At 42.7% G+C, this 25489-nt stretch overlaps 1 protein-coding gene across 2 annotated transcripts in view; it reads right to left on the bottom strand.

Annotated features, from left to right (window-relative positions):
- si:dkey-261h17.1 overlaps window positions 1-25489 on the bottom strand; it is a 61100-nt gene that overhangs the window by 35182 nt on the left and 429 nt on the right. The window contains exons 2-3 of one of the 2 annotated variants that reach the window (XM_034696793.1): window positions 6524-6661; window positions 6114-6448 (exon numbers count right to left, since the gene is read on the bottom strand). In XM_034696793.1, coding sequence (XP_034552684.1) covers window positions 6114-6174 — 61 coding nt within the window. In that variant the 5' untranslated portion in view covers window positions 6175-6448; window positions 6524-6661. The remainder of the gene's footprint in view (window positions 1-6113; window positions 6449-6523; window positions 6662-25489) is intronic. The other variant, XM_034696795.1, reaches the window with a different exon arrangement.

Raw genomic sequence — 25489 nt, 5'->3', positions numbered from 1 at the left:
CCATATGTGGCTGGAAGAAGCCAAGAGCGGGCTGGTGTCTGGGAACCGGTGCTCCAGCTGGTCAGCGTGTACAGTATGTTTCAGAGCGGATCCTCTTCAAAGTTTGTTAAAGGGCGTTTGAAAACACTTGGAAGAAAATGTGAAAGAGGAAACCATCACTACAATACGACGGAGTATCAAGACCACAACAGAGAAAGAATTAAGTTGCATGAGAATAAAGTCATAATTTTAGACTACAGCTAGACCAAATTCACTAAAATGAGGAGCATGGAGCATCTTGTGAAGTTATACATAAGCATCGTTTTCTTAAATTACTAAAAACTAAATAACTGACTTTAATCCTTTTTATTTATGAGTGTATGCTTGTAAATGTACAACTTTTTTTGGGGGGGGATTACAACTATTCTTCTAATATTAGGACTAGGCAACTAGGCATGAGCCAGTTACCAGTTTTGAGGTGTGTCTTGGTTTGAAAAAGTCACGGTTTCCAAACTTCTAATGATTTCATTCATATTGTTCCTATATTATGAGCACCATGCCCCCTCCATGTAAAAAATTAACTTGAAACCTTCAGGTCATTAATGACAGTAAAACTCTGCATCAGCCCTTATCAGTCATCTGTGTTAGGTTAGTGCATGTGCATGTAGCAGAGAAGCGTGAGATGTTCAAGCGGCAACCTCCGGTCTCAAAATATGAAGCCCATGCAGAAGTGTTATAAACTGCAATTCATCGAAATTGAGGCTGGCTGCATAAACACCGGAAACCACATACACACCAATTCAAAAAAGACGATCTTTACAGCAGATATAAACAACCAACAGCCTGGTTCAAAATACAGGTGAATTTGTTTCTAACGCAACGGTTCAGAAGACTAAGATCACAAGTTTCATTACAAGGTCATCCAGGAAGAAACGTGCTTGTCAGATGACCATGTCAGAGACAGAGAAGCTAGTTATTGGGACAGTTATTTGTGCGTCCACATTGAATTAACAGAAAAGCAAAATCAAGAGTTCTTAAATAACGCCCTGAGGTCAGCTCATTCCTTTTACTGATTCACATGCTTTTTCAGATTTACATGCATGGATTACTTCTTCTACTCCACACAGACAACAACAAAAACACACTTACTGGATGGACAGATTTGCAAGAGGTAATGAAAGTGAATCAACACTGTTATGACTTTTTTTTTTTTTTTTTTTATAATTATGAATTTAGGTCATTAAAAGTAAACCCATTTAATGAACAGCTGGGTTTTTAAAGTATGCTCCATGATATTTTTTCATACAAGAAATTTGGACAAACATAAAGACAGGTGATGCATTAATTTATCATAAAGACTCATTAGGATCACACCTGCAGTTTAATTAACTTTCACAGTCTTCCATCTATCTTTTCTCTTTTTTTGACTAAGACCATGAATTTGCTGCCAAAGTATAATTTTCTGCAATTTTTTCAGTTTCCAGTTTAATACTAAAAGTGCACATAGAAAGAACTGGTTGCTCTGACTGGGGTGTTTCAGGACTTACTCGTTTGGTCGTAATTCAACAGAATTTGTCTAAAACTATTTATCGAATTAAAGTTTGCCATAGCTCTTAATTTTAAGTGTTGCACCTTATTAGATGGGTAAGATCACTGTGTCAGTCATTCTGAAGGAAACAGAAAGCAGATGTACGTTTTCAAAAGGTGTTAACCCTTTAATTTGTCACAATGGCTCTTCTGAAGTCCTTCTTTGACTTTGTGGTGGCATCAGCCATCTTCTTTGGAGTGGTCTGCTGGGGAAGTAGCATCTCTGCTGGTGACAGGAAGAAGCTGAACAGGCTGGTGAAGAAGGCCAGCTCTGTCCTGGGCTGCCAGCTGGACCCTGTGGAGGTGGTGGCTGACAGAAGGATGATAGCAAAGCTAGATCTTCTCTGATGGTCAACACGTCACACCCCCTCCAGTAGACCGTAACAACACTGGGTTGCTCGTTCGGTGACAGACTTCTTCATCCGCGGGGTCTCACGGAGAGATACCACAGGTCTTTTCTTCCTGCAGTGGTCAGACTCTATAACCAATAACAATTACATCACCAAAAACGGACTCAAGTGCAATATTTCCCCAAACCAGTTCATCCTTCTCTTCTTACATGTGCAATACGTCTTTCTACCCATCTTCCCAGTTCTGTACATTGTTTATACCTAGGCTACAAGTCTGTGCACATTTTCACCGCATCATTGGTTTTGGAAATATTTGCAAATGTACTTATTTAGTTGTGTATATATGTTGTAAGATATGCTTATTTTTACTTGCTTAATTAATAATTGCTATTTTATACTACTTTGCTGCTGTAACACTTAAACTTCTCCATTGTGGGACGAATAAAGAATATCTTATCTTATCTTATCTTAATTGAAACTTTAAACATTAAAATAATCATGTTTTTCTGATCTAATGAACATAACTAACTCTTTGAGAGGAAATATGTTGACATAAAGCTATGATGGCACTTTCTTACAGTAGTTTATCCGTTGTCCTTGTATTTTAAATATGCTGGAAGAACGAGGGATATTAAAGGGTGAGGCTGAATAGAGGACTTGTCAATACTAAGTGTGTTCCCCACAGGGAATCCAGGTCAGCTCGGCCCCTTTGTTGAAAAACTGACACAGAAAGTACAGGGACCAATTTTACCATGTGATTTCAAGCAATTTCTAGGAACAAGCAGGGACCTTCACTTCACTTCAGAAGGAGGAAAGAAACAATCAGTGCACTGGTTTGGCATAGCCGTTAAATCCAGTGTACAGAAGCTATAGGAAGCTATAGGAGGATATAGTCCTTGAAACAGGTGACCTGGGTTTGATCCCAATCTGCGGTCTTTTTCCTCATGTCAATCCAAACTCTCTCGCCCCAGTTTCCCTCTCTATGCACTGTCCTATTTCTCTGAATAAAGTCATGAAAGCCCCAAAAATAAACATCTCTTTAAAAGAGTGTGACTACTCAAACTTCCCAAATAGAAACAAACATAATTTAACACTTGTTAAATGTGTACAGTAATATATAAGACACACACGTGTTTTTATTCCTCCTGCTTTCCTCTTCACCTTTTAACTTCTCCTCTGGCATGAAATCTGTTTGTGGAACATAATGTTTGCACAGTGCGGTTAACACTTATTTGAATGTGAAGCATGATTCTGTTGACAGCTGAGGAATCCTGATGAGCTCAGCCTGGCAGGGGAGTGTTTCTGGAGGATTTAACTTATATCTCTTTCTCCCTCCGTCCTACATTCCCCGTCGGTCACCCTCCCTATCTCAACATTTGACTTATTTTGGCTTTAAAATGCACAAAGAATCTCTGTGCAGAGTGTGAGGGGGCACTGCCAGGATATCACGAGGATCAGCACATGGTAGCATAGAATCTGACCCCAGGGGACTTCTTTGGTTTCTTTCTTTTTCATGAATTTTGGTGTTTTGGGAATCTCGGAGACCAGCTGGATGGAGATGTCACAGAAGCATGTCTGACACAAGACTGTAAGGCTAACAGGGGAGAAACATGCTGATATTTATAGTAACATTAAAAGTTCACATTTTGCGTTAGTGCTTGGAGAACACTGCAAGGGACCCGCTGGCTGTTCTCAATAATAAACCAGGTGGTGGCCTTATTTTCTCTTATCAGCCTCTCTGCCGAGGGTGTTATCCTCCTTTGTATCACATGATGAATTGAACAAAGACATTGGTTTTGAACAGCAATAAATGCTGAAAATATGCAATTTGTCAACAGCTTCAAAATATAATCAGCCATCTTCACACTTTATACCTAGATAGTGTTTATACCATAGACTATAAATAATGGACGTAGTATCCGTGACGTCACCTATCTGTTCCTGAGTGCTGTTTTGAAGCCAATCGACGGCGGCAGCCATATTGGAAATGCGGAACTCAACCAGGCAGAGTGACGTAAAGGGGCGGAGTTTGAGCCTCCTGGCCAACAGCTATTCTGAACCGTCGCGTTAGAAAAAAATTTACCCCTGTACAGTGTGTGCCGATAGAGGGATCAGCTTCGTAGAGCCAAGCTGTTTTTTAAACCAGGCTGTAAACATGTTTATTAATGCTGCAAAGATCGTCTTTTTCCAATTCATGTCTCTGTGGTTTCCGGGGTTTCTGCAGCCAGCCTCAAGTGGATTCTCAATGTATTGCAGTTTATAACACTTCCGCATGAGCTTCCTAGTTTGAGGCCGGAGGTTGCCGCTTGGTTTATACCTAGATAGTGTCCAAAATGTTAGTGTTATGAATTGAAAATATGAACATGGTTGTAATGCCATTTTCCCTCTGATGACACACTGGTTAGGAAGATCTGTTGCGTGTGAGGTTTCAGATTTGTAAAAATTATAAAGTGTTTTCATTTCGCCTCTTTCAAGTTTATTTCACTGAAAGAGACAATGGAAAGTGAAATCCAAAGTAGGCATGGGCAATGATTTTCGAATATTCGTTCACTTTGTAAAAATTGGAGAGTTACTTATATTTTCTCATTTTAAAAGTAACATTTTTCATTGTTTTTACCGGTGCCTGGTTGTAATACCGTATTCCCACCATACGGTGGCTATAGACCATCTTAAAGCTGCTTGCTAACTGCATCAAACAGAAGAAGAAGAAGAATGCTAACTGCATAAATAGCAAAAGCTCAACTCAGCTGCACGCCTTCTCACTCACTCCCGCTCCAGAGACCACATCACCCCAGTCCTCCAGAACCTCCATTGGCTTCCCATCCCCTCCAGAATACAGTACAAGATCCTCCTCATCACCTATAAAGCCCTTCATAATCTAGCTCCCTCCTACCTCACCGACCTTCTGCAGCCATACAATCCCACCCGCAACCTCCGCTCCACCAAGCACCGAACCTGGGGGGACAGGGCCTTCTCTGTCGCTGCCCCCACCCTCTGGAACTATCTTCCCCAACACCTCAGATTCTCTCCCTCACTCACCACATTCAAATCTGGATTCAAAACCTACCTATTTAGAAAGGCTTTTAACGTGTAATTGATTGATTTTTGTTTGTTTTGTTTTGTTTTATTTCGCTGCTTTGCTCTCCTTTGCATTTTTGCACTGTTCTTGAATTTCCCCCGTGTGGGACGAGTAAAGGAATATCTTATCTTAATCTCTTTTCCTTTGCTTTTCTATTGTATCATTTATTTTCCTGTAAAGTGTCTTGGAGAAACTTTTAGAGCGCTTTATAAATAAAATGTATTATTATTATTATTAAAAGAAGAAGAAAACATTACCGACAGTCGCAATGATCTTTCCGTTTCCAAACCTCACACTACTACTACTACGCGTATTTCCAGAGACTGAGCATGGCTGTTAAATGTAATCACACACGTCACGCCGTGTCACAGAAACACTGACATAAAGACAGAGACAGACTCTGTCAGTGCCCGCTACTAGCAGCACTTCGTCCTGCTGCTGGTTAACCTGACTGCCACACAAACAGGCTGTTAATGGGACAGGTGTATGTGTATGTATGTGTATGTGTGTGTGTGTGTGTGTGTGTGTGTGTGTGTGTGTGTGTGTGTGTGTGTGTGTGTGTGTGTGTGGTGTGTGTGGGGATGATTAATCGAATAATCGTCGAATAGATGCCAATGTGTATCGAATAGTATTTTGGCTTTAAATGCCCATCCCTAGTTTGGACGAACATAAAGACAGGTGATGTATTAATATATCACAAAGAATCCTGTAATATGGGCTTTAATGGGGTGTCTTTGGCTTTTGGAGGCAGCCTCAAGAAGCCGCAGTTGTTTATTTTCACATTGACTTCAATATTCCACACAGTAGGTTGGCGCTGGAGCTTGACCTATCTTGTTCGCAAGCTAGTACCCTTACCATGAAGTAGCTAATGGTAATGTTATTAAACAATAATGATGTTATATTTAATTATAATATTTTCAGAGTTTCTGAACTCCCCTCCCTAAGTGGGATTTCAAGGGAAAATTGGGAATATGACATTGTCTCAAGCAAGCAGCTATAAAAATCTAATGATGTTGGCATTATGTCGTTAAAGAGTTAAAGTGAGGTAATCTCCGGCCACATAATAAGGCATCTGTGCCACTATAATCAAATCAATTAGTGAGGATCAACAAACATACTTGGAAGTTCAGGGGCCTTCCTGCTTTTCTTTTCATTCATGGGGTTGGAGAGTGGCTTCATGGAGTGAACGCTGGGTCACTCTGTTTGGAGAGACATCAGTAATGATTTGACCAATGGAGCGGAGGAAATGATGAAAAATCCTCCCTCCTCGTGTGATGACACCACCGATGCCTCTCCATTCAGCCTGATGGGCTCCTCTCCTCCCTCATCATCCTGTTGACCTAAACCATCCATCTCCACTCCCACATCTGAATTCCTCGTCTGTTTCCTGCCATTCTCCTCTTGCCCGATTTGTCCTGACAACCAGGCGGCCGTCCTCCGTGCCCTGTGTGTCCTGGAGTGTGCAGACAGACCCCGAGGTGACCCCAAAACCCACGAAAGACAAACATGGAAATGAATTTATACTCACCCTTCACCTTGTTTCTCCTGGTATCTTGTTGTCCATCCTTCCATGTATGTTACATAAGACCGTGTGAAACTGGACTGGCCTGAGCGAAGGGCTTCCGCACCATAGTGACAGGGCAGGACTAGTATCTCACAGAGGGAGCTGGGTGGAAAGAGCAACACAGGAACACAAATTAGAAGCAACAATATCGCGTAACAGCCTGACCCCTGCAAAACCTGTTGTTGAGCTGCATAAAACAAGCCACCATGACTTCACCCACTGGTTTGTAAATCTCCCTTTTCAAGACTGGAGTCATATCTGAAGTTGCCATTTGGAGTTTTATGAAACCAGAAGTGACCTTGTTTGGAACACAGGATGGCTAAATACTGCTATACTCCTATCCTGGTTACTAGTCACCATGGTAGCCACTTGTCAATCTGTCATAGCCACGCCTTCAGCTGAGAAGTAGGATCAGTTTCTCATCTGGTCCTGTACAACCAAGCATCTTTTGCAGTCAGTGGAGTCTCCCCCTGCTGGCCATAAGCAGTGATGCATGCTGTAGGTACTTCTGAATTTGATCACTTTGGAAACAAATGAAACGTAATCACTCTTGCTAGTTGGCACTAGAATAACTAGTCATTCAAACAAGTTATTAATGATGATTTTAGGCCCACAATGCCAGTCATATGTTGTGTTTAAGCTGTAGCTCTGTCATCTGCCACTAGCTGGGGCTACAACTCCAGGGAACAGCTACTGCAATGATGCTGTAACACTAACCAGGACAGGTGACAGCTGGCATCTCTTAGCAAGTACAGTTTGGCAGTATTCTGATCTAAAAAATGGAGATGAAGTTGTTTGTACGCTGTGTCTGGTTAATTTGGCAAATCAGCACTCGACTGGAGTAATGTGTTACCACCATAGGCATGTGGACGTTAAAGGTGACATATCACGCTTTTTTCATCAATATATATATTGGTCTAAGAGGTCCCCAAAACATGTCTTTAAAGTTTGTGCCCAAAAAACCACTTTGAAATCAGATTTTGGTCTGCCTGAAAAGCCCTCTTCTTCAGTCCTCCTCAGAACACTCTGTTTTCTCTCTGACCACGCCCCCTCAGGAAGTGGATGTGCCTCGGCTGTCCAGCACGTTGATCTAATGTTTACATGTTGGCTGAATGTACACGGCTGCTCAGAGATCGCGTTACTTCAACCCTCTGAATCTGATCCAGAATCTGATCCTGATGGAGAGGCGCCTGCAGCAGGACCTTTCTGAAGGATTGGTCACAGATTTAGTGTTTCTTGTTGTTTTATTTATCAGCATGTCGACGTGTGTCTTGGTACACAGCTACGAACATGTAGCTATGTGGCTATGCTAACTAGCGCTAGCACTTATCCATGATAAATAAAAATCATCCACTAGATCTTCAAATCTGCAGGCCTGGGGAGTAAAACCGACCTCTACCAGAAAGGCAGCGGGACCTTTTCTGAAGGATTGGTCACAGATTCTGTGTTTCTTGTTGTTTTATTTGTCAGTATGTAGACGTGTGTCTTGGTACACAGCTACAGCTATGACATGTAGCTATGTAGCAATGCTAACTAGCGCTAGCATTTATCCATGATAAATAAAAATCATCCACTAGATCTTCAAATCTGCAGACGTGGGGAGTAAAACCGACCTTTGTGTTTATTAAGACAGCCTACAACTAGCATGCCTCCCTCCTAAGCTCCTTGTTAGCACACATTTGTGCAGGTAATGAAAAACGGAGGAGGGATTCAGTATTATTTTATACAGTCTATGGGCTGAACAAGCTCTGAGCTCTGACTCCGTGACAGACCGGATATTGTTGTTACGGAAAAAAAACACGGAAGTCTGAAACGGCTCGTTTCAGCACACATAAAGGTGGAGAAATCAGAACAGGGGCAGAATGGATTTTTTTTCATTCTCAGGGGGTTTGTAGACATGCCAGGGACACATATTTCAGGTAGAGAACCATTAAAAAGTCAATTTTGCATATGTCACCTTTAACTTGCAAGAAGGACAGGAGGCTGGTGGTGCTAGCTCTGCTAACTGTAGCCACACTCTGTAAACCAATTTGACAATATTATGCACAGACTCTGTGATCCTGTGTTTAGCTGTGTTAAATAAATAGCGATTAATTTGGACTGTTTACTGAGTGCGTTCTGACCTTGCAACAAGTTGGTTAGTTTGCATTTGTTCAAATTTAGGACACAAAATGTAGTCGCTTCAGAACACCTCTCGTCTAGGGGCAGAGACAAACTATTTATAGGATTAGCCAGGCTACTGCCAGTACTTACCTTTCAATGTCACATAAAATGGTATCTTGTGAATTTTGCATTCTGAGTGGCATAGGATCAGAAAAATGACCAAAGACTAGATTATCCAGTAAATGATGACATGTTTTTAAAGAATCAGAATCAGAATCAGCTTTATTCGCCAAGTATGCTTGAACACACAAGGAATTTGACTTTAGTAAACTGTGCTCTCTTTGTACAAGGCATAAGAATAAGAATAGGAATAAGAACTACAATAAAATAAAAAATAAAAATATATATATATATAATAACAATAACCTTAGCTATAAATACAAAGAAACAACAAATAGGCTTGACTAATATGTACAGGCTAAAATAATATGATAAAGTGCAGTAGTGAGTTGCAGAGGTAGTTTTTACATTATAAAAATAGAAGTTAAATAATACAAAAAATAGAAATATGGAATTTTTAAAGTTGTTTAAAGGCACTATGAGGAGTTTTTAACTGGCTGAGAAACAGACTGAAAATGATACGGATGCCTCTTTATAGCCTTCAATAGCAAATAAGTCCATCAGCAGCAACACTGGCACCTTCTCTGTTGTAATGTTTAAAGGGGACATATCACGCTTTTTTCATCAATATATATTGGTCTAAGAGGTCCCAAAAACATGTCTTTAAAGTTTATGCTCAAAAAAACACTTTGAAATCAGATTTTGGCATGCCTGAAAAGTCCTCTTCTTCATTCCTCATCAGAACACTCTGTTTTCCCTCTGACCACGCCCCCTCCGGAAGTGGATGTGCCTCGGCTCTCCAGCACGTTGATCTAATGTTTACATGTTGGCTGAATATACACGGCTGCTCAGAGATCGCGTTACTTCAACCCTCTGAATCTGATCCTGACGGAGAGGCGCCTGTAGCAGGACCTTTCTGAACGATTGGTCATAGATTTAGTGTTTCTTGTTGTTTTATTTATCAGTATGTAGACGTGTGTCTTGGTACACAGTTACGAACATGTAGCTATGTGGCTATGCTAACTAGCGCTAGCACTTATCCATGATAAATAAAAATCATCCACTAGATCTTCAAATCTGTAGACGTGGGGAGTAAACCGACCTCTGCCAGAAAGGCAGCAGGACCTTTTATGAAGGATTGGTCACAGATTTAGTGTTTCTTGTTGTTTTATTTGTCAGTATGTCGACAAGCTACAGCTACAGCTATAGCTACAGCTACAGCTACAGCTATGAACATATAGCTATGTGGCTATGCTAATTAGCGCTAGCACTTATCCATGACGAATAAAAATCATCCACTATATCTTCAAATCTGCAGACGTGGGGAGTAAAACTGACCTTTGTGTTTATTAAGACAGCCTAGAACTAGCATGCCTCCCCCCTAAGCTCCTTGTTACCACACATGTGTGCAGGGAATGAAAAACGGAGGAGGGGTTGAGTTGTATTTTATACAGTCTATGGGCTGAACAAGCTCCGAGCTCTGACTCCGTGACAGACCGGATATTGTTGTTACGTAACAAAAACACGGAAGTCTGAAACGGCTCGTTTCACACACATTTACAGAAAGGTGTAGAAATCAAAACAGGGGCAGAATGGATTTTTTTCGTTCTCGGGGGGTTTGTAGACATGCCAGGGACACATATTTCAGGTAAAGAACCATTAAAAAGTCAATTTTGCATGATATGTCACCTTTAATGCCTGAAACCGACCTGGGGGGGTAGGTGTCAGACCAGATGATGGACATCTTGCTTCAGAAACAGCCTTTATCTGACTGTTTTCATGGAAAATAATCACATTGCCTGATAAAGTTGACTGTTGAACACAACAGGATGAGGCTTTTGTTGAAAACACTACTTTTACATGTATAGGACAAGAGATAAGAGGTATCACTTTGTCCACAAGGGGGCGCCAGAATCGATACAAAACAAAAGTTCCTCACAGCAGCTTTAAGTTAATGTGTTGTATTTATGTAACGTTGTTGGAATGAGCTGCTGCTAATCTTGGCCAGGACACTCTCCCTTCTGGTTAAATGTTAAATAAATAAAATAAATACAAGGGGTTTGCATATATGTTAAAATTTGTGTATATAAAAAATCCTCTTAGAATGTGAAGGCGGCAAGAGGTAGTGACTTTTAAGAAATGTACTTTCACCACTATAATTAGGAGAAGCATTTATTATTTATAGCGTTAAATGTTTGGTTTCTAAACTCTGATGTAGTTTTCAGAGATACGGTTTACAGACTCATCTCAATTCTTTGTTCACGTTTTACATAAAAATACTTCATAAAATTCTCTCTCTGTACCATTCAGTGATGTTATTGGACAAATTAAACTGATGAATTTGTCTATTTGAATGTTGAAAGAAGCCACTGTGCATGCTTAATAATTATAATCATTCATGGCTCATAATTATTGGTGTTGATTTTTCTTGCAAAGTCAATTTCTAAAGATCATGCACAGAACAAAACCCAAAATATTCTAATTTCTAGTTGTCATGTTACATTTAACTTGGGTGTTTATGCCCTCCAAGGCTCTGGGATTGGAGATCATTGCAAAGCATATTTAAGGCTTGAATGTGTAAATATGAGGTGGAAGTCTAATGGTCCTGTGAGCATTTCATTTCAGGCAATTAAGCACATAACGTGGTCCTACCATTCTACACTTCAGCCCACATCAGTTTGAAAATCTCTCTGGCTTTAGGTTCAGTTCCTTCTTTTTTTTAAGGCTTTCAGGATATGATGTCAACCTCACATTATCTCGACACAACTGACAGGTCCTATTGAGGCAAACAGACCGCCAGAGGAGACAGAAGCAAACAGTTGAAACAACAGAGGCCTCTGCCTCTTTTGTTATTACATCATGTTCTTGGAAACTCAAAGAATGTTTCTGTGTAAACATCATTTTCCCATAAAATACTTCTGAGTTTGTCCTGCAGGGAAAACAGGCCGACGATTTGACGCACGGTCTCAAAAATCTTGTGCAGAGTCGGAGAAACACTCCCTCTCTTTTTGGTTTAGTGTTAATATGCATGACCTGCTCGCTTTATTGATTGAGAGGTCTGGGTTGTTCCAAAACACAAGAATCCCGATGCCAAAAATCCTCCCTATCCCTCTCCTCCCACCTTTAAACTCTCCTTCGTTTTCTCCGCTGCCTTGATGCTGTACAGATGTTCTTCTTTAGCACTCCCCTCTGGAGGAAGCCTACTCCTATTGTTCATAAAAATCAGTCCCAAAGGCCCGAGCTGACCCAGCCCAATGCACAGAACACGCAGATGCTGTGCGCAACAGTTTCATGAGCAAATAATCATGCATGAGAAATTGTAATAACACTTCTTTGGAAATCCCAGCCTTGAGAAGAGCATGTGAAATACTACAGTCAATCCTCTTTTCTCTCTCTCTGTAAAATTCCTTTAAAGTCTCCTCTTTGTCCTCAGGTTTCTTGTATCCTTTCCTTTTGTGTTTTATTTTGAAAAAGGCAAACTCTACTAGTCTGTAACCCGCCTTAATTGGCTCTGATTGGCTGGCTCGACAGACATCTTGAAGTGATTTATGCTCAAGGTTGAGAGGGTTGTAAAGGTTGGGAGTGCTTTGGGTGCCGGAGATTTTCATTCACAACCCCAAGAGCTTCAATTCCCCATCCAGATTTTCTTTGAGTGTATCTATTATGAGTCTATCTGTGCATACTGATGCAGGAGAGCGCACTACTCAAGCGTTAGGCACTTCAAAAGGCCTTTCGCAAGTCATATTTCATCGCTACAGAGTTTTTGATTTTATAATTCCACTTTTCGCAGTAAAATTAAGTAGAAACTTGTGACCCCTTGACGTCAGAGATTTATGATACATCATCGGCCATGGCGGCAGAAAAAGAAGACAAAAAGGACATTTTCTGAGAGACGCTTTTCATCATTCTTTAAAAGCAGCTGCTTTTTGGATGTGAAATTAATACCCTGTTTTTAGAGTCATAAAATTTAATCACTTCTCTTTCATCCTTCACAACAAAGTGGGACCACAGACAATGAAAAGCTGCTGTCTGCAGTGCAGTTAAGTGTTGGCATCCAGTAAGTACATAATAAACTGTGTGTGTGTTCTGGCAGCACATGGCCAGATAAGGTCTGTGGAATTAATTCATTAAAGTGCTGGTTGCCCGCAGATGGCTCTCATTACATGTATCTGTTGGATTCATCTCTGCGGAGCTCACGCATAAGTCAAACTGTTGGCCGTAACAGAGGTCACTGTGTGTAAAACTTGGTAATTCTATCCGATTGTAAGGTTTTCGCCAAAGATATTTCGTGGTCTCCTTGGCCCCAATAAAATCTACAAAAAAGATCTAATACAGTTGTGCTGAAACAGATGGTTATTATTGGTCCTCCTTCAAAATAAAAGCCTCAACTTCATTCTTACAAGTCTCTTTCTGGTCTTCAAAATGAAGGCGTTTCAATAAAATCACAATTCCTTGGTTTTATGGTGTTTTTATTCCTCATCTGACTCCTTTCCTCCATTTTTGAGGAAATCTGACCACACTTCTCTTCACCGCAACCAACCATAAGATGGCACTACAGGATCAGCCTTCTAAACCCATCGCCTGCCACAAAGGAGAAAGAGATTTCTGGATGACTCAACCCTGCACTCTTGTGGCAGCAGAGAGAACTAAAGCTATTGTGTTACATTCCCCCATGCTTCCCACAGAAAGCATATGGAAGTGACTAAAAGTGTGCAGTTAAACCTGTCAGCAGGTTATAAATTGAGGTAGAGATGCGAGCCAGAAGAAAATATGAGAGTATAAGTAATGTATGCCAAAAAGAAAAAGGAGTACATTATAATTTTTTGAGACCTTGAAGGCAACACTAAGCCAATGTGTAAAAGAAGAAGGCAAATAAAAGAACAGCTTCAGACTACAAGCATCCACGATCAGATCCTTCAGCCTCCAGTCTTTACGATGCAGACCTTTTCATTCAATAACCCACCATAAAACGGTGAAAGTGTTTCTTCTTGCGTATGGTGAAGGGATGAGGTGTTTTCTGGGTGTGTGTGTGTATGTGTGTGTTTTTGAAGCAAGGAGCTACACACCTCCAACCCCAGACGTTCTCTGAAGTGTTGCTCTGGGCTCGTCTGGAGACGCTCAGGTCCTCCACATCAAATATTCATTTCACAGAAACTCCTAAGCCTTAAATAATTCTCAAAGAAGTGTGCCGAAAGTGAGCCTTTGCTAACCAAGGCACGTTTCTGTCTGGACAATGGATTCGAGAGAGCGCGAGGACGGAGACGGAAAGAAAAGGGGGACAGCAGAGAAAGAGAGGGAGAGACAGTGAGGGGGAATTGGATCTATTGTGCAGGCCTGTAACAGATGGCTCGCTCTAAGAGGTATCAACTGGATACAGAGTGTGCAACAGGCCTCAGTGGTGTAAAAATCTAAACATGCTGCTGGTAATGAAGATCAGAAACGTAAGCATTAAAGAAAACAGTAAGAAGTGATATCTGAATCCAGTGCCTTTGGCATCCACTTAAATCTCAGTGACGTTCCACATCCCAAAGACCAGTCAACACTCTCAGGGATAACATCATACCCGGCCTGCTACCAGGCTTTCTCAGCATCTGGGGTGGTGCAGGTGGTGGACCCACAAGTCTCAGCCTTACGGACATGGTCAGGAGCTGGGAGCCATTACTCTTAAAGGAGCCAGTTGAGGAGGTTCAGACATTTGATAAGGATGTCACATGGACACCTCCCTCTAGAGGTTTTCCGGGTGCGTCCTTCTGAAGAAGACCCTATGGTAGACCCATACCCCTTTTCCACAAAGTCAATTCCAGGGCTGGTTCGGAGCCAGTGCCTAACTTGGTGTTTCTACCACCGAAGAACTGAACCTAAATCAGAAAAACTGTTCCAGAATTCCAACAACTCCTTGCTGGGCTGGAAGAAAGAACCGCTCACACCAGGGAGTAGAGGCAGGGTTATTGTGACGTGACTCTCTTTGTGGGAAAGCAAGCTGGTTCATAGAAGAACCAACTCTGAACTAGCACTATCACCAGAACAGAACTAGCACCAAGGCCAGTTAAGAAGAAACCCGTACAGTACCCCTTTTCCAGAGATCACTGGGGGATAATATCCCGTCCAGCCTGTGATGCCTCGTGATAGACTGAGGAGCTGGAAAACTTGCAGGAGAGAGGGATGTAGAGGTTGACTTGCTTGACCTGCCACCTTGACCAACCCGACGCCAAAAAAGTCAAACATATCTGATCACACTAGACATAAAATCCATCCATCCATCCATTATCTTTCTACCGCTCATACCACAATCAGGGTCCCAGGGGGCTGGAGCCTATCCCAGCTGTCATTCAGCACAGGGTGGGGTGCACACTGGACAGGTCGCCAGCCTTTCACAGGACTAACATGTAGAGACCCTCACACTCGCACCTACAGGCAATTTAGAGTCACCAATCAACCTGGAGGGCATCATTTTTGAGTGTTAGAGAAAGCTACGGTACTCAAACTCCACACAGAAAGGGACCAGGGATCCGAACCAAGAACCTCTGTGGGGAAGCAGCACTAACCACTGCACCACAGTGCCGCCCTTGATGTAATATGTCTTCATGAAAAATGACAGCGACGCCATTAGCCTAGCCGTCTAAGCGTATGTCCTATAGAGGCTATATTCCCTGTTGCGGTGGTCGCAGGTTCGACTCCTGGCCTCGACCATTCGCTGTACATCTCCCCCAACTCATTGCTCCCTGCGATCCTGTCCAATAAAGGTGAAAATGCCTCCTGCCTCCCAAAAAATTAAAGAATGACTGTCCGGCTGCACGCTTTCCAGTGACCAACTCTGTGTTGTCCATCACAGGCAATGAAAACTACATTACCAAAAATTCAGATTGTATTTCTCATTGTCTTGTGGTGTCAGTATTTATTTCATAACCAACTAAAAACTCTTCCCAGGAGATTTAAATAACATATTTCAAACTGATTTGTGATATTTTCCGATGCTTACATCTTGGAAGCCTATTGCTTGGAGAGCTACTGTTGGTTTCCAGTGGCTGTAAACCCCCTGATTCATCACCTTTGGGACCGTGAAAAGATTAGAAGAAACCATTCTGAAAAAGCGCGACGGATATTATCTGTTAATACAGTGGACCTGTTCTTAATTTCAAGGTTTTTGAAAACCTGCTTTCATTCTTGCAGACCCTGCCTGGCACTCTGCTGTCAATGTGTGTGATAACAACCATCACCTGATCTCATCTGATCTGACCTTACTCTCATCCAGGCCTTCATTCCAACCACAATTACACCATACCGGATGGATAATCTGGCACTCATTACCTCTCAGTATCTGAGACCCTGACTGAACGAATCTGTCCCCTCTGGTGAGTGTGTGGCAGGTGGTGTGCCGACTTGGCCCCTCCACCCTGGTGTGCTGATAAGAGCGCAGCGTGGAGAATCAGACAGCGGCGCTCTGGCCTTTCAGGAGCGAGAAGGAGAAAATGAGCCATGAAGGAAATCGGAGGTGATTATCTTTATTATCAGCCAGGGGAGTAACGGTGGAAACGGCGACCTGTGGGAGGGAGAGAGCGGGATGCACAAGCTGTTCCAGCAGCCTGCTGATTGGCCCATACAAGCTCCAGTGGTAATTAACATCTGCATATGCAAACGAGTGCTCCAGCTAGGGAAATTTGGCAGGCGTTTCTCACCTGCACCCTGCGCCTGGAAGCAGCAGGGTGGTGGAGTTTGTGTCACAGTGCTCAAGTGTGTGTGGATACACGCAGTGCACAAACACAAAATCAAATTACGTTTGTTCTGTGACTTCATATTCCTATCACAGCCCTGCTCTTCGGGGCTTCAGTGTATTTTAATGTCCCTGTGCATTTACATATGGCAGAAAAGTACTGACGCCTGCATTTTGTAGGAGGCACAGTTGGTGTAGGTGAAGAAGGGGCACTGGGTCGAATGTACGTCACCCACCCACCTCTTTGTTTTTGCTGTGCAGTGCTAAAAGAGATGAGGCCACACAACAGGAGGCTGTCAGCAGGCCTGCTGGGAGAGCCTCATTAGCATCTCGGGGAGCGGGGACAAGTCAGGACCAAAGAAAGACACTGATCATCAGCCCGGCCCTGCTGATAAGAAAAGTCATGTTGCTCAGAAATGCTGAAGAAGTTTCTGTCAGCAAATGTCAATGCAAACTTTTTTTTACCCCCTGTGTATTCTTGAAGCAGTTTATTCATTCATTTGAAAATGTGCTTTTGACAAAGACCGAGGTGTCATCCTGCTGATTGTGCACATGTATTTCTAAAGGACTGTTTTTAAAGCCAAAGTATTCTTTATTGTCCAAAACTGCAGTATGAAAAGATAAGCTAAAGTTAAAAGAAGTGAGCTAATAAATATAATAAATTACAGTTTTTTTTCTTTGCCCCAGGCGGAGGAGTTTAAGTATCTTGGGTTCTTGTTCTCGAGTGAGGGGAAGAGGGAGCGCGAGATTGACAGGCGGATCGGGGCGGCGTCTGCAGTGATGCGGATGCTGTACCGGTCTGTTGTGGTGAAGAGGGAGCTGAGCCAGAAGGCAAAGCTCTCAATTTACCGGTCAATCTACGTTCCCACCCTCACCTATGGTCACGAGCTGTGGGTAGTGACCGAAAGAACGAGATCGCGAATAAAAGCGGCCGAAATGAGCTTTCTCCACAGAGTGGCTGGGCTCGGCCTTAGAGAGAGGGTTAGGAAATCAGACATCCGGGAGAGGCTCAAAGTAGAGCCGCTGCTCCTCCGGATCGAGAGGAGCCAGATGAGGTGGTTCGGGCATCTGGTCAGGATGCCTCCCGGGCGTCTCCCTGGGGAGGTATTTCGGGCATGTCCGTCTGGGAGGAGGCCACGGGGGAGGCTCAGGACACGCTGGCGAGACTATGTCTCACAGCTGGCCTGGGAGCGCCTCGGTATCCTCCCGGAAGAGCTGGTGGAAGTGGCCGGGAAAGGGAGTGTCTGGGCTTCCCTGCTGAGGCTGCTGCCCCCGCGACCCGGACCCGGATAAACGAAAGAAGATGGATGGATGGATGGATGGATGGATGGATGGATGGATGGATGGACGGACGGACGGATGGAAAATACTGTTTAAAACAGTGCAAAAACTTTACTGTAGTGCAATTTAAAATCAGCTTATCTTTGTCTGGCAAAGTGAGTGTGTGCCTGTTTCAGCCCTGATGATGACAGATCTCAGTGGTGATTGGGGGGGGGGTCAGTGACCAGGTTAAGTCTGTGAAGGGGACACTATGGGAAGGGGGGGCAGAACAGGGAGAGAGTTCAGCATCCTGACTGCCTGGTGGATAACACTGTCCCTCAGTCTGCTGCTTCTGGCCCTGAGACTGCATAATTTCCTTCCTGATGGCAGCAGGCTGAAGAGGCTGTGAGACGGGTGGGAATGGTCGCCTGCAATGCACAGGGCTTTTCGGGTGAGCGGGAAGAGTAAATGTCATGGAGGGAGGGGAGAGAGGCACCAACAATCTTCTCAGCTGTTCTCACGACACGCTGGAGGATTCGTTCGACAGGGACTCAGTGCAGGCCCAGTACCACACAGTGATGTTGCTGGTGAGAATGCTCTCGATGGTGCCTCTGTAGAGGGTGTGCATGATGGGGCCGTGGACTGAGCCACTTAAGTTTCATACATAAGGCCAATTGAGAGAATCATTGAACCTGAATTATTTCTATTGACCAGTAGGGGCTGACTGCATAGGATTACTTGAAAAGCTAAACTGTTCTCTCATTTTACAGAATTATGAATTATCAAATTCACACTTTATACTCTACTGCAATTGGAACGATGTTTTGAGGGTTTACGATGGACAAAGGCCTTTCCCCAATGCCATTCCCAAGTCAGATAACAGTTGTACAATGTCAAGCTGATATAGCCTGTTATCATGAACTGTCACTCTGCCTCATGAAGTATTTGTAGCAGTTTTTCCTAAGCTTTTATCCTTCTATATCATAGGTTCCTAAACTTTTCAGGCTGGGAACCCCAAAATACAGGTGCCAAAGACTCACGACCCCCACTGTCTCTAGATGTAAAATGTGGCTGTTTCCTGAACCTGCTGATTCTTTTGTCATTATGTTTAAAACAATGGGTAAGGGGCGCTGGTGGCCTAGCGGTCTAAGCGCCCCACATACAGAGACTATAGTCCTTCTCGCAGAGGACGCGGGTTCGACTCTCGGCCCCAACCATTTCCTGCATGTCTTCCCCCACTCTCTACTCCCCATGTTTCCTGTCTCTCTTCAGCTGTCCTATCTAATGAAGGCTAAAGTCCCAAAAAATGTAACTTAAAAAAAACAATGGGTAAAATATGCAGTTTTAGATTACTTAAGAACAAAAATACAAATCTGGATCCCGACCCCCACTTTGGGAACCCCTGTTCTATACCATCAATATGTATTCTCCTACAATACTTTTGCATGTCAGAGCTTTTTTCGTTAAACGCTAACAGGCTGTAACCAAGATGTGTTGACCTAAATTAAATTATTACATGTAAAACTGATACGTGAAACCAATAATCCCTGCATCCCTATTTGTTATCTGCTCTTGCACGCAGGTATCTGTTAATAGAGATAAATATATTGTTACCAGATTAGCACTGATGGGAACCAGGGTGGTGTTATGGCGGTGTGCATTACGCCTGTTTTTGCTCTCCACAAACACAGTTTTTCTTGCTTACACAAAACCCTGCTGATACATGATCAGTCAGTACTGCTCGGACCAGGAAGTAGCTACAATAAATGGAAACCAGAACCCTTACCATGCTGAAATTCCAGATCCTTGAGTACAGATGTCCCATATTTTGACCTCCACACATCAAAACACGAGTTCTCACACCAACGGATGGCCTCACATTATCTCCCCATACTGCTTATAGTCTGCATGTTGTTTTCAAACTTTACTGTATGTGTGACTTGTGGATGTGGCTGTGTATATAAAGACTAACACATGGTGCTGACAGAGTCTCTGACCTGTGAATTATGCAGAGTGCACACTGACGTGGCCTGTGCATGTGCGTGTTGTGCTGGGGGGTTTTAATGAGGGAGACGCTGGCGGGCGGCAGGCGAGACAGGCTGCAGAGCACACTGAGAGCGACAGTTCCAACAGCGGGACGCCAGACTATAAATAGAGGCTGGGCTGCGAGCTCAGACACCTGGATGCGTGTTCGTTCATGATTTCCCTCCGTCCAACCGACTACCAGCACCCCTGCATCTCTTCTTTCTTGTGCGCTGTTCAGCCTCTGAGCCGTCTCCTCTCTGTCAAGTACTGTTTTTTTTTGTCTCCCTCTTTACTTCTGCCTTCTCCAGCAACCTGTCTTGGATCATATCACCCACTCCACCGTCTCCCACCAACTACATGTCACCCATGCTCTTCATCAGTTCACACAATTCTAAGAAGTGAAAGTAAATGATCAGATTTCACCCAAAAATAAAGTGAATTAGATTTTTATTGTGCATCTAACTCCTCTTTTATTGAAATGTACTGTGCCAGCTGTGATAGGAAGTTACAATTAAGTAAATACTAGGGTTGTCAAATCGTTAATTATTTTAATTGTGACAGATTACATGATTTCCCTGTAGAGTTCAATCGCCAAAGAGACTCTGACAATAAATCATGAATGTCTTTTGGCATCTTATGCAACCTCATAAATTCAATATCACCCAAGCTTTGTAAAATAAATATCTTTACTTCACTAATTTGTCTCTCCTGATAGAAATACACATTTTTAGAAATGTTAAAGACACAAGACAAAGAATCTAGAGACAAACTAGCATGCTGTCGGTCTTGTTCTTTATATATAACAAACATATTGACTGCTGCTGGACTCACACTTGCAATAAGGTTATGGCTGCTTTTAAGCTAAATCTTAACGATACAGCATACGACATGCATGTATAAATCTGAATGATGAATGGACTGCTGCACACACTGTGGTGTGAGGTGCCTCACATTGTTCCATGCAATCATAAGAAGCACCTTGGGGCTTTTTGCTCAAGGACATTCGAAGCTGCCACCCATAAATCTAACCTGCTGCATGATTGCTTTTTGGCCACAGAAGTTCACCTCTGTGAACAACACAATAGAAAGTTAGACTCAACTTTTCTTCATGAAAGGCGAGGCTGGAAAGTGACAGATGTGAGCCACAAATCCCCCCCGATGCAGTAGTTTGTCTTCCTCTAACTCAAACGTTTACGAAGGGAAAAATGAAAAGTCGTTTAACAACCATCAGGATCACATTGAGAAGCACTGAGGTCCAACAAGGTGTCACGGATTGTTTCATTGTGAAATTAATAGCCGACCATTCTTCGAAAATGGAGCTGAAATCACCCCTGGCATCCTCTTTTGCCAACTCACATTAATTATTTCAGAATTTGCCTTGTAATCCAGGCTGAGAATCCTACCCAGAACGAATGGGATGTCAGCTTTATGCAACTACTTGTAAAGGCATTACGGGGCGTTAAGTCCCGCGTGGATTTGAATTGGTCTCAGCAGTACAGGATTAGAAGCAGCGGGGATTAAACCTTCCCTAGAGGAAATACAGGAACAGGAGCAGGGGTGGCCAGGGGACTGAAGATATAGAATACATATTGCTGGATTCACGGTCTGCACCACAGAGTTGACACAGAAGTCAACTCCACCTCTGACAGCTCCACTTTTATATTAGTGCCAAGTGGAAACTCTGCCTGATCACTCCTCTCTGTTTACCATGAGTCAAATCTGTTTTTACCACAGGTATGATAATGTTAGGTATTACTCATGCGGTGCTAAGTGGCGGTATGTTTGCCAGAATTTATCTTCCCGCCGTGTGAATAATGGAAAGCCAACAATCACAATGATCGTGTAAAAGCTATTAATGAATAATCTGATGATGACCAAGCCGCAACCCCCGAGGCTGAAAATGAAGCAAACACTGAAGTGCCAAAAACTGCAGTTCCCAGAGTGGCCACTTGAGGCCCACTCCAAAAGTTTGTAAAGCCTCACTCATTTAATTTAATTTGATTTGATTAGGACAATGCACATTAATCAACATTTCAACAGTATGGCTCAATGTTAATATGCAGGAATTAGCACAATAGCTACATTTCATCCGTAGTCCTAAAGCAGGTACTTACATAAAACAAAACAAGTTTCAGAACTACAGGATGTCACAAGACAGTTCACTGGACACTTCACGAAATGACTTATGAACATAGACTGTATAAATAATGGACGTAGTATCCGTGACGTCACCCATCTGTTTCTGAAGAGCTGTTTTGAGGCCAATTGTCGGCGGGAGCCATATTGCTGCTGTCCAGCGATTGTGATGTAAAGAGGCGGGCTTTGAGCCTCCTAGCGAACAGCTTCAGTGTTCCCGCCTGTCAATCAAGTCAGCTGTGCCTCTCATTGGAAGATTCGTAATATCAATATCTTTGAAACTACCGCGTTATGAAAAAAATTCAACCCCCGTACAGTGTGTGCCGATCGGGAAATGAGCTATCCAGACTACACTCGTCTTTTGTACCAGGCTGTAAACATGTTTATTTCTGCTGTAAAGGTTGGCTTTTTTGAATTGGTGTGTATGTGGTTTCCTGTGTTTCTGCAGCCAGCCTCAAGGGGACGCTCAATGAACTGCAGTTTAAAACACTTCCTCATTGGCTTCATAATTTGAGAGCGGAGGTTGCCGCTTGGTGTGTAGCAGTGTGAGATTCATAAAAGGGAGACAATCGCTGCGACTGTCGTTAATATTTTCTTCTTTTTTGGCTATGTGATGCAGTTAGCATTCTTCTTCTCCTTTTACTTAATGCGGTTAGCAAACAGCTTTCAGATGCTCTATCATCACCGTCTGGCGGGAATACCGTATTTCAACCAGGCACCAGTGATAACGATGATAATCATACCTTTAAAATGAGAAAATATTCACAGTAACTCTTTGATTTTTACTAAGTGAACAAATATTCAAAAATCCTGTCCAATGTCTACTTCCAACCAGTACATTTTGCCCAGCCAATATGCAAACAAAATATGATACCAGTTTGTCCATTTTGAGTTACATTAGAAACATGGCAGAACAAGATGGCAGCCTCCGTGGAAGAGGACACACTTCTATGGAGATTTAAAAGGCTCGTGGACATATAGTTTACAAATATTATATTCCATTTCTATCAGGTCTGTTCTGCTAAATGCTGCTAAATACTACAAACTGCACCTTTAAATGTGTTAAAAGCTTTTGTACAAATCTTTCTTTTTCATTTCCAGCTGCATGAAGGGTCTTTTTCAATATCCATCCATCCATCCATCCATCCATCCATCCATCCATCCATCCATCCATCCATCCATCCATCCATCCATCCATCCATTATCTTGACCGCTTATCCTGTTAGGGGTCACGGGGGGCTGGAGCCTATCCCAGCTGGCTTCGGGCGGAAGGAAGGGTACACCCTGGACAGGTCGCCAACCTATCACAGGGCTAACACAGAGAGACAGACAACCATTCATGCACACACTCACACCTACGGGCAATTCAGAGTGATCAATCAACCTGAGCATGTTTTTGGATTGTGGGAGGAAGCCGGAGAACCCGGAGAGAACCCACGCATGCACAGGGAGAACATGCAAACTCCACACAGAAAGGCACCTGCCCGGCCGGGGATTTGAACCAGGAACCTTCTAGCTGTGAGGCAACAGCGCTACCCACTGCACCACCGTGCAGTCTTTTTCAATATAACTGTGTAAAATGTTTGTTGTTAAAGTTTAAATGTATGCATAATTAAGTGTTTCAGTCACGTCTGCTAGCTGTAAACTCAGTTAAATGAGTCACATGACCTGATATCTCAACCATGTTTGTGTTATCAGTGTCTTTATATATATTCATACAAAACTCAGCTAAGAAGTTAGCCACAAGTAAAGACTGTAAAGATTTGATAACTTGTTGCAGTCCCCCCTCCTCTCTCTCATCACATGGTCACTTACTCCTACGAAATGCTAAACTTGACATTTCAAAACTTGAAGTGAAGTTATGGAGGCCGAGTCCATATTTTATAAAACAGGTAGAAATGCAGTGTGTGTAGCTCAAGGACTTTACTCAAGAAGGGCACCTCAACCTCATTCCTATTCCTCCCTCCGCCCACTCATCTCCTTTTTTCCACTCCCTTCTACGATAAACGTGCATCCTAAAATGTGGACAGTGAAATAAATGTATGTGCTGGTGCCTCAGTGGTCATCCGCAGTCGTCCTCTGCGGGGAAACTGACCTCAGGGCCATTTCATCCCAGACAAACACACTGACCCGCTCCTCCATTAGCAGTCTAATGTGATTGGTGGCACACATGCCGAGCCCAGTCTAAGCTAACAGACATGCATGAAGATAAACGACCACAATTCAGCATGTTACAGCGAGGAGGTTATTCTGTTAGCGGCTATCCAGGATGGGAGAGGGAGACACTAGATCTGTCTGAAGCCAAGGCTGCAAAAGGTGAGAGAGAGGTGGCCTGAGTCTCCCTGAAACCCTCGGAGAAAGCAGAGGCGGGAAGGGAGTTGTATAGCAGCCAGGGGTTCCCAAACTTTTTAGGCTGCAACCCCCAAAATATAGGTGCCAAAGACTTGGGACCCCACTGTCCCTCAAAGTGATTTAATGTGGCTTCATTTAGCTGGTGTGCAGAAAATTAGCCTACCTATATGAGCATGTGGCTGTGTTTCCTGTGCCATTATGAATTAACCTACTGCTACTGATGCTTTTGATAATTAACTGTTCACTGACCCTAAACTTAGGAGTCATCTGGCAAAAAGAAAGGCAGAAAACTCATTACATTTTCTATTTTCAAGGTTTTATTTCAAAGTTAGCTACTATTTTTGTTGATATTTTTAACTTTAATGGGTAAAATGTACTATTTCTAAATAACTTTTTTTTAAAAAACCTTCTGGAAGACATCTCACGACCCCCCATTTGTGTCACGCGACCCCCCAGGGGCCCACACTTTGGGCACCTCTGTTGAATAGGACAAAGTAGGTGGGTTGCCAGGCCTGTTTGACAAAAGCAGCCTGGTCCAACTAGCCTAAAAGGTATAGAGCCAAAATAAAACCTCTGCCACACCACATATTACTTTTAAAGTACAATAATATTATATAACATTGTCAAATATTTATAAAACAACACATAAATGTTCAGATAAATTATAACATTGGTGATATAGTCTAGCATGTAAAAAAAAACCTTTGATTCTTTGTCTTTCTCTGTCCTCTTTCTCTCTGCAGGACAACATGAATAAACAACATGCTTTTAATTAATTTCTTTCAGCTGTAACACTCAACTGTTTTTAAATGTACACTAAAAAGTGTAAACATACTATTTTTTAACTATAACATTTTGATTTTTTTGTACCTTATTTGACTATCACCTACATGCTGAGGATGCCTTTGCTTCTACTTCTGTTTGGAAAGTTTAGATGAGAGATGCAGGGTGGGCGGGCGTCGGCGGTTGCACATTGTTTGCAAGTCAGGCTACATACAGTATGTCTGTGTGTGTGTGTGTGTGTGTGTGTGTGTGTATTTGCTTGTGTGTGACATATTCCATGTGTATCTCCTCATCTGTTTGTCACCTTGGTTACATCTTTGTGTTAGAAGAAGTCATTTTTTTAAGATGTGGACTTGTACCACAAATCCACTGTTATATTAAACATTGGTAATAAAATCACCTGACCAGGCACACACCTGTAGCCTCATTAAGGGGGAAAA

The sequence above is a fragment of the Notolabrus celidotus genome, chromosome 11 (assembly GCF_009762535.1).
Source record: "Notolabrus celidotus isolate fNotCel1 chromosome 11, fNotCel1.pri, whole genome shotgun sequence".
In the NCBI taxonomy this organism is placed as follows: Eukaryota; Metazoa; Chordata; class Actinopteri; order Labriformes; family Labridae; genus Notolabrus; species Notolabrus celidotus.
This window is presented reverse-complemented; position numbering and strand designations above follow the sequence as displayed.